The following is a 14424-nucleotide window of genomic DNA, read 5'->3' on the forward strand; positions in this document are numbered from 1 at the left end:
AACCACCAAAGACAGCCTGCCCAGATCCCTGCTCTTTCTCCGTCAAGGAGAACCTTTAACCACCAAGGGCTCTCTGCCCAGATCCCAGACCCTTGGAAAAGATCTGCTTGCTTGTTTTTTTTGCAGTTTGAAGAACTGGTGTACCTGTGGATGGAGCGCCAGAAGTCAGGAGGAAATTACAGCCGCCATCGGGCTCAGACGGAGAAGCATGTTGTGCTTTGTGTCAGCTCCCTTAAGATAGATCTGCTGATGGATTTCCTCAACGAGTTCTATGCTCATCCAAGGCTGCAGGTGAAGGTTGGGTTGGATCTCTATTGGGAGGTAGGCAGGCATGTTGGAAATGTTTTTAAACATCTTTGCCAGCCTTGCCGGTGGCAATGTTTTGAGTTTTCATTGACATATTTCAATACATTTTGAAGAGAAACCCCTGCAGTTGGTGTGGCCAGAGTTGATAACATCCCAACCACTCTCTGACTCTATCATCATCTTCTTTTAATGACCCCATAATCCTTTGTGGGGTGGAGTCTAGACAACTGAAAGCAGCTGAGTGTTTACTGGCCAGATGTCTTTCCTGTCGCCAGTGCGGAGTTTTGTTCAGCAGATATAGTCTCATTGTGCTGAGAAGGAGAAATATCTGCCTCTACCTAGGATCGAACTCACAGCCTCCCGATTGTGAGGCAAGAGCTCCACCTCTAGACCACCGCACCATTCCAAACTCTCTGACTCGGTGCCTAACCAAAAATTTTCATTTTGCTTGATTGGTTCAGCATCTCAGTTTAATAAACTTTCATCCAGTTGGTCCACGATTTGACCTTGTTTAGATAACTTTCATCCTGAACTTTCATTTATATACCTTTCAGGATTACTACGTGGTCATCCTTTGCCCTACAGAAATGGATATTCAGGTGCGCCGCGTGCTTCAGATCCCATTGTGGTCCCAGCGGGTGATCTACCTCCAGGGATCTGCCCTGAAGGATCAGGATCTCATGAGAGCGAAGTGAGTTGGAAAGGGGAAAGCTGGTTTCTGTTCTTTTCTGTTCTGTTCTGTTCTGTTCTTTCACTGGATTTTTGGGACAGGTAAAACAAAGTCCATCAACACTGGACTTCACTGAGTGAGATTTTGAAGCTAGCTGGATGCCCGTGCTTCGCTACGAAACTATGTGATCGGGCGTGATAAATTGAGAGTTAAAGCCTGAAACGTAATGTAGAATGTGTAACGCCGTAGCATCAGAGCGTGTGAATATAAGGCAACTGGCAGTTGGAACAGAGTTCTTTTCAGGTGGGGAGGGGGAGTAGAACGTCCAGCTCCTTAGCATCGGAGCGTGTGAATATAAGGCAACTGGCAGTTGGGACAGAGTTCCTTTCAGGTGGAGAGGGGGAGTAGAACATCCAGCTCCTTAGCATTAGAGCGTGTTAATATAAAGCAACTGGCAGTTGGGACAGAGTTTCTTTCAGGTGGGGAGGGGGAGTAGAACGTCCAGCTCCTTAGCATCGGAGCGTGTGAATATAAGGCAACTGGCAGTTGGGACAGAGTTCCTTTCAGGTGGGGAGGAGTAGTAGAAAAGGAAAGTCGTAAAATGGGACAAAACTCACTTCACAAATTTCTCACTTTTAAACATGGTTCCCCTTCCCAGGTGTATTTCTAGTTGAACTTCTTGGGAGGTCAGGTTAATGGAATATTCTGTTTGCAGGATGGACAATGGAGAAGCTTGCTTCATTCTGAGCAGTCGAAATGAGGTGGACCGCACAGCTGCTGTAAGTCACAACACGAAATGACAACATGATTAAGTCCGAGGAAGGGGGAAAGGGGCTTCGACCCCCTTCTTTCCTCATCCCAGACAGCATTTGTGAAACTTCAACAATTATAACTTTGAAGGAAATTCTCAGATGATTCTATTCTATTTTCTATTCCATTCCATTCCGTTCTTCCTCTCCACATTCTATTCTATTCTATTCTATTCTGTTCTTTTTTTATCAATTTTATTAAATTTTAACAATTAAACAATTTACATTCAACTCTTGTGCATGACTATGACCATTTACATATCATCCCATTAGTGTTCTCCTATATTCTATATAATTTTACTAAATTATATTACTAATTCTAATTTAAATTTCTAATTTTTACTAATTCTACTATCTGTTATTTTTTCTTTTTTCCTATTTTTGATCCAATTATACCATTTCTCCCATATTACATAAAAATCCGAATCCTATTCTATTCTATTCTATTCTATTCTATTCTTTCACTCCACATTCTATTCTATTCTATTCTATTCTATTCTATTCTATTCCATCCCATCCCATCCCATCCCATCCCATTCCATATTCTGCTCTATTCTATTCTATTCTATTCTTTCACTCCACATTCTATTCTATTCTATTCTATTCTATTCTATTCTATTCTATTCTATTCTATTCTATTCTATTCTTTCACTCCACATTCTATTCTATTCCATCCCATCCCATCCCATCCCATCCCATCCCATTCCATATTCTGCTCTATTCTATTCTATTCTATTCTATTCTATTCTATTCTATTCTATTCTATTCTATTCTATTCTATTCTATTCTATTCTATTCTATTCCATTCCATTCCATTCCATTCCATTCTATTCCATTGTTCTGTTCTGCTCTGCTCTGCTCTGCTCTGCTCTGCTCTGCTCTGCTCTATTCTATTCTGCTCTGCTCTGCTCTATTCTATTCTATTCCATTCCACTTTCTATTCTATTCTATTCTATTCTATTCTATTCTATTCTATCCCATCCCATCCCATCCCATCCCATCCCATCCCATCCCATCCCATCCCATCCCATTCCATATTCTGCTCTGCTCTATTCCATCCTTCTAGTAATGCCACAGCCATTAATACATTAGTTCAAGGCAAGCCAACGATTTCTTATACATCCTCTCGGAAATGGCGGAGTCTTAACAGTTTGGACTTCTCCCCCTGCTCCTGCATAGAACGTGAGGCCTGCCAGGGACCCTTTCTAAGCAGGGCCTTTGTGCTCCTTCTTCCGTAGGATCATCAAACCATACTAAGAGCTTGGGCGGTGAAGGATTTTGCTCCCAACTGCCCCCTCTACGTTCAGATTCTGAAGCCGGAGAATAAATTCCACGTCAAATTTGCAGGTAGTACTTTCCTGCCCATCTGTCTGATGGTTGTTAAGATGGACAAATCCAACTCAAAAAACAGGGGGGGGGGAACGTCTCCGTGGTCACGTGGCTGCGTGACTCAATGCCCAAAGCGCACGGAATGCTGTTCCCTTCCCACCAAAGGTGGCCCCTATTTTTTGTTCTACTTGCATTTTTTTTTAACGTGCTTTCAAACTGCAGATCGATAAGCTCAGCGTCTTAGCCACTGAGCCACTGCTTCCCTTTCTGCAGAGTTTAATTGTTCCAGACACAGCTAAATATTTTTTTCCTGGAACGTTTACTGGACAATTTCATTCGCTACCCTGTTTTACACGCTCGTGGGCTTTATTTTTCTTCCAGTGTTGGAGTATTCGCAACTTCTGGAGGCAAGTTAATTGTTCTCACTGTCAGGAAATTTCTCCTTAGTTCTAAGTTATATATATATATATATAATATCAGAGTTGGAAGGGACCTTGGAGGTCTTCTAGTTCAACCCCCTGCCCAGGCAGGAAACCCTACACCATTTCAGACAAATGGCTATCCAACATTTTCTTAAAAATTTCCAGTGTTGGAGCATTTACAACTTCTGCAGGCAAGTTGTTCCACTGATTAATTGTTCTAACTGTCAGGAAATTTCTCCTTAGTTCTAAGTTGCTTCTCTCCTTGATGAGTTTCCACCCATTGCTTCTTGTTCTACCTTCAGGTGCTTTGGAGAATAGTTTGACCCCATCTTCTTTGGGACAGCCTCTCAGATATTGTAAGACTGCTATCATGTCTCCCCTGGTCCTTCTTTTCATCAAACTAGACATACCCAGTTTCTGCAACTGTTCTTCATATGTTTTAGCCTCCAGTCCCCTCATCATCTTTGTTGCTCTTCTCTGCAATCTTTCTAATGTCACACCTTGAAAGCGACAAAGGCATCTTTTTTTAAAAAAATTGTACTCACAAATCAACTTGTCAAAGGGATCCTGCTGGAAATTTAAAATGATGCTTCAGAATATGAAAGGACCTGTTGTTGTTGTTGTTGTTGTTGTTATTATTATTATTATTATTATTATTATTATTATTATTATTATTATTATTATTATTATTATTATTATTATTTCAGATCATGTGGTGTGCGAAGAGGAATGCAAATTCGCCATGCTGGCCCTGAATTGTGTCTGCCCAGCTACCTCTACTCTTATTACCCTTCTCGTCCATACCTCCAGAGGGCAGTAAGTAGTTAAAAACTGTGATGGGGCTGGTCAGTTTCTAGCTGGGGCAACTTCTGACTATGACACGTCAAAGAAATTGAATGTCGAGCATGAGAAATCAGGAACTCCAGGAAATTCAAACAAATTATACAGATTTATTGCAAGCCGAAGCTCTCTACAAGATTCTGAACTACTAATGGTCAAGGCAAATTGGTGGTAGATAAATGTCGAAAGGTGAGCTGGATTTAGATATTTTGTGAGCACAAAGGAATTCATGACTGATAACACATTTGACCCAGGGGTGAAATGCTACCAGTTTGCACTGATTCGGACAAACCGGTAGTGATAAAAACTACCGGTTCGGGCGAACCGGTAGTTAAAAAAAAAGCTACCAGTTCCTCTGAACCAGTATTTCCGACGATCAGCCGTGCCACACAATTTAAAATTGCTAGAAAGCAGGAAATCCTGCTTTCTAGTGGAGCTAAATCGCATGGCACAGCTGTCCCCGGCCCCCTCGCTGTTCTACTTATCTTCCCAAGCCTCCTTTTTCCACGCAAAGTGTGCGTTTGGTGTGTATTGTGCATGAACGCACAGCGCACATTTGGCACGCACTGCGCAGCCAGAGAACCAGTGGCAAACCGGTTCAGATTTCACCACTGATTTGACCCCTCCCTCAGACTCAGCCTGATCATCTCTTACATTGTGTTTCCATTTAAAAGAAAGTTGTCCATTTTTGGACTAACTCTATGACTTCTTTCACGCATGAGATCCAACACCAGGAGTGAAGTGCTCCCGGTTCGGACCGGATCACCTGATCCGGTAGCGATGGCAGCGGGTGGTTCGGAGAACCGGTAGCAAAAATCCCTGCCCCCCCCCGCTCCCTCCCGCATGCCCAGCTGAGCCACGCGATCATCAGAGGCTTTTTTTTTTTTACTTTTAAAAGCATTTTTTCGGCCCAAGAAAAAATGCTTTTAAAAGTAAAAAAAAAAAGCTTCTGATGATCACATGGCTCAGCTGGGATCATCAGAACCTTTTAAAAGCATTTTTTTCTACAAGCTCTTCGGCCGAAGAGGTTGTAGGAAAAATGCTTTTAAAAGTAAAAAAAAAAAAAAAGTTGGCCATGCCACCCGGTCACATTACCCACCACCACCAAGCCACACCCACAGAACCGGTAGTAACAAATTTTACATTTTACCCCTGCCTAACACAATTGTCACATCTTCCCGTAGGCTCTGTCCTCGGTGATTAGTCCTTTCTGCTTTCCATAATTCATTTTTTTTTGTTTACATTTATATCCCGCCCTTCTCCGAAGATTCAGGGCGGCTTACAGTGTGTAAGGCAATAGTCTCATCCTATTTGTATATTTATATACAAAGTCAACTTATTGCCCCCAACAATCTGGGTCCTCATTTTACCTACCTTATAAAGGATGGAAGGCTGAGTCAACCTTAGACCTGGTGGGGCTTGAACCTGCAGTAATTGCAGGCAGCTGTGTTTTTTTAATAACAGGCTTCTTACAGCCTGAGCCACACCGCGGCCCTTTTCATTCTTCTAAATTCATTCTTCTAAATTCATTCTTCTAAAGAGCACTCGATGAGTTGACAAAGGGCTAGCGAGCTCCTCGGTAGGTTTCGTTTGATTTGAATCCACTCTTCTCCTGACAACTAGAACAATTAATCGGTGGAACGACTTGCCTCCAGAAGTTGTGGGTGCTCCAACACACTGGAGGTTTTTAAGAAGAGATTAGACAACCATTTGACTGAAATGGTAGAGGGTTTCCTGCTTGAGCAGGGGGTCAAAGCAGAAGACTTCCAGGCAGGGGTGAAATCTAAAAAAATTTCCCTACCGGTTCTTTGGGCGTGGCTTAATTGGTGGGTGTGGCTTGGTGGTCAGGTGACTGAATGGGCATGGTCAATAATAATAAATAATAAAAATAATAAAGTATACCAAACTTGGGAGGCACCGGTCTACCTTCTTTAAAAATAGAGGCTCCGGTCTACTAATTGCCTTTTTTTTGGAAGGCACAGGTCTACCAAGTGCCTTTTTTTGGCAAGCACTGGTCTACCTTCTTTAAACATAGAGGTACTGGTCTACTAGCTGCCTACAGCGCTGATCAGCTGTAGTGTGGTCCTTTGAAGTGTCGTGGCAGTCATTTAAGGCCGTTTGCTTCAGGGACAGAGAGGTTCAGGGAAACAGCGAGACATGGGCAGTGGGGGGGGGCAGGGATTTTTGCTACGTGTTCTCCGAACTACCAGCCCCCATCGCTACCGGATCGCGCAATCCAGTCCGAACCAGGAGCATTTTACCCCTGCTTCCAGGCTCCCTTCCGACTCTGTTATTCTCTTACTTCCAGGGAAGGTCAGGAGTCTCCGGAACAATGGCAAAGAATGTACGGGCGATGCTCGGGCAATGAAGTTTACCACATCCGCATGGGTGACAGCAAGTTTTTCATGGAGTACGAAGGAAAGAGCTTCACCTACGCGTCCTTCCATGCTCACAAAAAGTAAGCGGAAAAGCCAGATTTTTTTTTTTAGTTTGGTCTTTGGGTGGGTTTGTCAAGGAGGAGTTCCGAATGGAATATGGGAAGGGGATGGGAAAACAATTCACAAGTTCTGTTTTGCAATGCCCACCCAAAGCCTTTGGGGATTTTGCAAAATTATTCCACGTGGAATAATTGGGACTTTCTTCCAATGTTCCTCTGGAGTGCAGGAGACAGTGTATAGAAGTTCCACCCTTAAAAGTAAAGGTTCCCCTCGCACATATGTGCTAGTCGTTCCTGACTCTAGGGGGCGGTGCTCATCTCCGTTTCAAAGCCGAAGAGCCAGCACTGTTCGAAGACGTCTCTGTGGTCATGTGGCCGGCATGACTCAATGCCAAAGGCGCACGGAATGCTGTTCCCTTCCCACCAAAAGTGGTCCCTATTTTTTTTTCTACCTGCGTTTTTTACGTGCTTTCGAACTGCTAGGTTGGCAGAAGCTGGGACAAGGAACGGGAGCTCACCCCGTTATGCGGCACTAGGGATTCGAACCGCCGAACTGCCGACCTCTCTGATCGACAAGCTCAGCGTCTTAGCCACTGAGCCACCGTGTCCCTGCTACAGCCCTACTACATGCCTAATAAAACAGAGACATTAGACATTCATATTATATAGTATTGTATTGTAGGAAGAACACAATATCTCTGTTGATTTGCACCCTTCACGAGTGGCTCATTGTAGCTAACACTTCCGTTTGAGATCAGATTTTAGCTGCCACGAGAACCATATAATAGAAATGCAGGTTAGAAATTGAAATAGATCTGTCCAATTAGTGCTGCTTGCTGCATTCCCAGCTACTTACCAGCATCGACACCAAGGTTCAGTTTTAAATTGCCGCCCCCCGGTTTTATATCGATCCTTTATCCTCTCAGGTATGGTGTTTGCTTGATGGGTGTGAAAAAGGAGAACAAGAGCATCCTTCTCAACCCGGGACCACGACACATCATGACCGCGTCTGATACGTGTTTCTACATCAACATCACCAAAGAGGAGAACTCCGCCTTCATCTTCAAACAGGAAGAGAAGCAGAAACAGAAGCTGTTTATGGGCAAAGGAATCTACGACGGACCATCAAGATTGCCGGTCCATAGCATCATCGCTAGCATGGGTGAGCTGCTCTTGACTTTCTCCCAAGTGTGTCGTGGTTGGAATCTCCAGCTAGACAGGAGGAGGCGTTAAGAAGGGGCTGAGCTCAGAATCTTTACGTGGCAGAATCCCTGACACCTTTATCTGATCATTCCCAAAATGAATGGGGGACCATCTGGAGCAGTGGTTCTCAACCTTTATAGTGCTGCGACCCCTTTAATACAATTCCCCACAATGTGGCAACCCCAACCGCAGAAGGGGGAAAAAAGCATCAAACTGTTTTTTTTAATTTATCGCACCTGAAGCCGTATTGGCTAGCGATCTGAACTGCTTGCGATTGCCCTGAGGACAGAGGCATTAAAGTGGAGACTCCTCCCCTATTAAGTTCATCGCGCCTGAAGCCAGATTAGGCTAGCGATTGGGAGTGATTGCAGCTGGCTTGAGAGGGAGACATCAGAGCAAAGATTTCTTTCTTTTTTAAATTAATCGCGCCTGAAGCCGAATTCGGCTACCATTGGAGTGCGATTCTTCGACTCGCAAAGTATACTTCCCATATTTCCGATGGTCTCAGGCGACCCCTGGCAAATCGTCATTCGACCCCCAACGGGGTCGCGACCCACAGGTTGAGAACCGCTGATCTGGAGAGATTCTTGTAACTAGCAATAAAGCTTCTGCTTAAAACCATCCATGGAGGGTACTGGTTTGCAACAGGTGTGTTGCAAAATTCCTCTGACTTTCCAAAGCAGTGGTCTCCTTCATCAGTTTCCCATGAGGGAAAACTGACAGCCCTTCGTGCCAGTGATAAGATACAAGGCAGTAAAAATAAAAATAAAAAATAGGGAGACCATAACCCTACTGAGATTTTTTTCCTGGAGCATCCCCTGGTCTGTAGAACACACTTCCCCCATGGCCCCCTACCCATTTTAGCCTTCTGGAAGGATGTAAAGCAGTGGTAGTCAACCTGGTCCCTACCGCCCACTAGTGGGCGTTCCAGCGTTCATGGTGGACGGTAGGGTTTTTGTCTGATATTGAAGCACTTTCCATTTTTAATTTAATTGACTTTTTTAAAAAAAATCATAGCATTATTTAAAAACATTTTCATTAGGTTTTCATAAAATTCCCCATGACAATTTAATTTTCTGAAAATATACTATTTGTATCGCGCATAAGTTTAGTTCGCATTACATAAGTGAAACTAAACGGCGCTATAGTGCGACCCCAAACAAAAGAGCCTCATCCCAGAATAGCTCGCGCATCTGCCCCCACACCACCCAGCTGTAACAGACAAGCAGAGCTGTTAGCCGCCCCCCACCAAACCCAATCCACGATGCGCGAGAGGCATGCGCAGACGACGATACACGGCGCATTACTGTGGAACCGGTGGGCGGTTAGAAAATTTTACTACTAACAGAGATACAAAAGTGGGCAGTAGGTATAAAAAGGTTGACTACCCCTGGTGTAAAGGGACTGGCTTTTCCCCCAAAGCATTACAATGGGGTAAATTGGGACTCTGAAAGACTGTATGAATTGATGGAGGGGAGATGGTGGGTGAGTTACAGGTGGAAACGAGTTGCTGAAATCCTTGCTATTCTTCCCTTCCTTTGTCTAAATCTCGCTCGAGAGTTTTTGTAACACAGTTTCGTGCTTGGGGGACGGGGGAGGGGAGGGGAAAATTAGGAGCCCGATCATCTCTCTGGAGATATTGGGACTAGAAACAGGTAGTCCTCAACTTACGACCCCGAAATTTCTGTTGTTAAGCGAGACATTTGGTTAGGGGAGTTTTGCCCCGTTTTACGACCTTTCTTGCCGCCGTGGGTTAAGCGAATCACTTGCCGTCGTTAAGTGAGTCGCATGGTCCTTAAGTGAACCTGGCTTCCCCCGTTGACTTGGCTCGTCGAAAGGTCGCCAAAGATGATCCCGCGACCTTGGGACAGTATTGCCACGGTCATTAATATTGAACTGGTTGCCAAGGCTCTGAATTTTGATCATGCGATCATGGTCGTAACTGTGAAAAACTGGGGGAAAAGGTGCTAAGTCACCTTTTTTCGGCCCTGTGGTAAGGTTGGACGGTCACTAAAGGAACTATTGTAAGTACAGAGCTCCCTGTACTTCCAGATCTCTTTGGAAGAGGTGTCCAATTCTGCGTAGAAAGTCCCAGCTGGTCTATCCGAGAACTTCAGACTGGCAGTCCTGGGCAGCAGCTGTGGATGCCGGCACCCCGGTACAGTCAGCTGCGGCCGCGGCTGGCTGTGGGGGGCGAGTTATTGGCCCCAATGGAAAGGTTGCGCAACTTGGGTGTCCTCTTGGATGGGCGGCTGTCGTTTGAAGATCATTTGGCGGCCGTCTCCAGGAGGGCTTTTTACCAAGTCCGCTTGGTTCGCCAGTTGCACCCCTTCTTTGACCGGGATGCCTTATGCACGGTCACTCATGCTCTGGTCACTTCCCGTTTGGATTATTGCAATGCTCTCTACATGGGGCTGCTCTTGAAGTGCACCCGGAGGCTGCAGCTAGTCCAGAATGCAGCTGCGCGTGTAATAGTGGGAGCAACTCGTTGCTCCCATGTAACACCAATCCTGTGCAGTTTGCACTGGCTTCCTGTGGTCTTTCGGGTGCGCTTTAAGATTTTGGTTACCACCTTTAAAGCGCTCCATGGCTTAGGGCCCGGGTACTTACGGGATCGCCTGCTGTTACCCTATGCCTCCCACCGACCCGTACGCTCACACAGAGAGGGCCTTCTCAGGGTGCCGTCCGCCAGACAATGTCGGCTGGAGGCCCCCAGGGGTAGGGCCTTCTCTGTTGGAGCTCCTACGCTTTGGAATGAACTTCCCCCGGGTTTACGTCAAGTGCCTGATCTTCGGACTTTTCGCCGTGAGCTGAAAACGCACCTATTTATTCAAGCGGGACTGGCTTAGAAGTTTTACTAATTTTAACTGGGGCTATTTATAAATTTTAGTATTTTAAACCGTTTTAAATTCTGGCCATTTTGTAATATGTTTTGTTTTAGTTTTGTTTTAAAGTTTATATTGTTGATTTTTATTTGGCTGTACACCGCCCTGAGTCCTTCGGGAGAAGGGCGGTATAAAAATCGAATAAAATAAAATAAAGAAATAATAAATATCTCATCTCCTCCTCCTCCTTACCAGGCACGGTGGCCATGGACCTTCAGAACACCGAATGCCACCCCAACCACAGCTCCAAGCTAACTCTGCCAGCGGAGAACGGGTCTGGAAAAAGGAGACCCAGTATCGCCCCGGTTCTGGAGGTGGCAGACGCCTCTTCTCTTCTACCCTGCGACATGCTCAGCGACCAATCCGAGGACGAGGTGACTCAGTCCGATGACGACGGACTGACCATTATAGAGTGAGTTTTTTTTTTTAATTCTTCCCCACGAGGAGCCCAAGCGCACCCATAAGCACAAATGCACTGTTGGAAGAAATATCCGTCTGGTTCAGCTCAGGGGTGAAATCTACTTACCTTCCCTACCGGTTCGGAAGTGCATGTGACCTCTCTGCACATGCGCAAACCCTTCTGCACATGCGCAGAGGGTAAAAAACAGGTTACTTCCTGTTTAAAACCAGGAAGTAACAGCATCCGGGCGGGTGGGTGGAGCCTCACGTTGCTGCCGTTACTGGTTTTCCAAGCCAACCACCACCGCTGCTACCGGATCGCCTGAACCGGTGCAAACCGGTAGCATTTCACCCCTGGTTCCGTTCCAAGCCGGGAGAAAGTCCCGAGACAAAATGGAGGCTGGAGACTGATTGGAAAGAAGGATTAATGGTGAAGCAGAACCACCAAGCACATGGAGGGGGGGGGATTTACACCTTCTCTTGGGCTTTGCACTTGAGCTTCCTGTTCCTGTGCAAGAACATGTATTCTATTGTCTATTCTGGAGGTCATAGCTGGCTCTATAGGTTGTCTGAGCTAAGTTTGGTTGAAGTTTGGACTGCTGACGCAATGAAGGGGCTTGTTGGGCAATTCCTATTGTGGCTGAGGGCTAACCCTACCTTGTTCAGATCTTGGTGCAGCTAATTTGCTTATGAATAGAGCTAGCTGTCTCTTTATCTCTTAAGTGCTGACAACTGCTGAGGGCTATTACGAAAGGGGCTATTAAGAGTGTGTTTCCAAGGAAATATAATATTCTTCCTTTTTTAATATTTCTCAAAATATTTCATTCTTCTAGGAGAGAGGTGGGTGCTAACTTTCTATAGCACATAAACACAGCCACTCACACACCAAGGGTGGCCATGCCTTGTCCACAAACTCTTCTTTTTAATTTCACTCCATCTCTCCCACACAATGAGTTTGACGTAACTTGAAATTCATCTGTGACATCCTGTTGTTTTGCCTTCTTCCCAATCTTAAAACCCTGTTTTATTCGTCAGTTCCGTTTGATCTTCCACTCTCGTCTTCGTTGTTAACATCTTCGCGGTGTGTTTAGTCCTCTTAAAACCTGCAAATGTGCCAGATCTTTTAATCTGTCCATTAATATTTGGATTCTCTTTGAAACATTTTTTTTTGGATTCTCTTTGAAACGTTTTTTGTTTTTTTTTAAATGTGTTTTGATACGCACGTAGTCTCTGCTAAGGTTGTGCTCTGAGTATTAAAAGAGACTCAGTGTGATTCCGGCACTCAGTTCCCCCGTAAGTGCAGCCATGCAAATTTCCTATTATTTACCTCCCAGCAGAAGCCTATTTGCATATATTAACCTCCACTTAATGGTCTATTTCAGCTCTATTTTCCTAGCTCCCACCAGAAGCTGTCAAAAAACGGGGAGGAAATCAAGAGTTTATTTGGCTAAGATGGAACAGCATTACCATCTGGTGGAGAAAAGTGGAACTGTTTTGACTCTCTCCTTCCACATCCTTGAAACGAAGCCAGGCAGGGCTCGGCTGAATGGCAGCCCCTTCCTCTCTCTTAAAATTTTTCAGATGTGGTCTGCATGCAGTCAATCGGAGTTCTGTTAAAAGGTGTTGGGGAACTTGATCAGGGTTGGTGAAGTGTTGAGCAAGATGTCCCTCTACATTTCTGAAGTTCTACTGAACATCGGTAGAACCAGTGGTATTCAGCTGGTTCAGACCGGTTCGTCCGAACTGGTAGCGGAAATTGCAAGTGGCCTTGGCCACCCGCCCCGGCTCGATACCATCCTATTTAGGCACTTTTTTGAGGCCGGGTGCATGGACAGCGCATGCGTGCTCACATTTGCGAACCGGTAGTGAATAGCAGAATACTCTATTGAGTAGAACCCCTTGCAAGAAGTCCAACAAGAGTGATAAATGGAATGATCCATCTTGTGGTGTAGATATGTGGGAGTCAGGCAAGATGTCGTGTCCCACTCCTCCGCTGACGGCCGGGTCAGGGAAATTCGAATCAGGCGTGCCTCTGCAGCTCTGCCAAGTTCTCAAGGCAGGCAGGAGACCAGAAAGTGACTTCAGCAAGATATGTTAGACTTTGCCTGACTCAGAGAATGCCAGAAAGCAGATCCTTTATATAGGCCATGGGGTGTGGCTCCATGACTCAGCACTTATCCAGGCCTGCCCCTCCCTTCCTTCTGTTGCCGCCGCCTATCAATTCTTCTGAAGCGAGGGTCACTCCAGTCTGCAGCTGTTGGTAATTGACCTTCCTCAGGCTCACATGCTGTGAGGGAGGGGGAGGGGTCTAGTTGCTCCGTTTGCCTGGGCATGGAGCCAGAGCTGGGGGCTGAAGGTACTTCTTCCTCCTCAGCCTGTCTGGGCATGGAGCCAGGGCTGGGGCCGGGAGGCATACTAGGACATTCCTCAGCATTCGGAAGCAGATAAGAAGGCCCCGGCTGCGGTGAAAGCGGGCGAGACACAACATGGAATGGAGGCTAAATCGTACGAGGAACTGTTGAGGGAGCTAACCTGTTGAAGAGAAGGATTGAGCGGGGACCTGAGAACTGTCTTACAGTACTTGAGGGACAGAGTAGCGGGGATTGACTTGTTCTCCAAAGCCCCAGAGGGCAAGGCAAGAAGAAGCTTGTTAAGGAGACATCCAACTTAGAAGTAAGGAGGACTTTCTTGACATTGAGAACTATGAACCAACAGAAGAGCTTGCCTCCTGAAGTTGTGGGTGCTCCATCGCTGGAGGTTTTCAAACATAGACTGGACAATCATTTGACTGGAATGGTATAAGGCCATGATGGCGACCCTATGGCACATGTGCCACAGGTGACACTCAAAGCCTTCTTTGCGGGCACGCCAACCATCGCTCCAGCCCATCTCCACCGTGTATGCACACGCACCTCCCACCGGTCTCTGCCACGCATGTGCAGGGGGTGGGTTGGCATGCGCAGGGGCACTCAAATTGCCTTTTGGGGGGGTGTCCACGTGCATGTTCCCCCCTGCACCCCGTTTTGGAAGACCTCCTGGAGCAACCTGGAAACCAAAAATGGGCGAGGGAGTGCGGGGCGCATGCGCAGGTGGGCAAGGCACATGGGCGGGGGATGCTCGCATT

At 46.0% G+C, this 14424-nt stretch overlaps 1 protein-coding gene across 7 annotated transcripts in view; it reads left to right on the forward strand.

The window, feature by feature from the left end:
• The window catches only part of KCNT1 (potassium sodium-activated channel subfamily T member 1), a 121337-nt gene that overhangs the window by 85378 nt on the left and 21535 nt on the right, over positions 1 to 14424 (forward strand). For all 7 annotated transcript variants that reach the window (XM_058159475.1, XM_058159471.1, XM_058159468.1 and 4 more), the window contains 8 exons: positions 127 to 291; positions 861 to 997; positions 1692 to 1755; positions 3024 to 3132; positions 4244 to 4352; positions 6685 to 6834; positions 7740 to 7975; positions 11097 to 11313. In XM_058159475.1, the coding sequence (XP_058015458.1) occupies positions 127 to 291; positions 861 to 997; positions 1692 to 1755; positions 3024 to 3132; positions 4244 to 4352; positions 6685 to 6834; positions 7740 to 7975; positions 11097 to 11313 (1187 nt within the window). The remainder of the gene's footprint in view (positions 1 to 126; positions 292 to 860; positions 998 to 1691; positions 1756 to 3023; positions 3133 to 4243; positions 4353 to 6684; positions 6835 to 7739; positions 7976 to 11096; positions 11314 to 14424) is intronic.

The sequence above is a fragment of the Ahaetulla prasina genome, chromosome 16 (genome assembly GCF_028640845.1).
Source record: "Ahaetulla prasina isolate Xishuangbanna chromosome 16, ASM2864084v1, whole genome shotgun sequence".
NCBI lineage: Eukaryota > Metazoa > Chordata > Lepidosauria > Squamata > Colubridae > Ahaetulla > Ahaetulla prasina.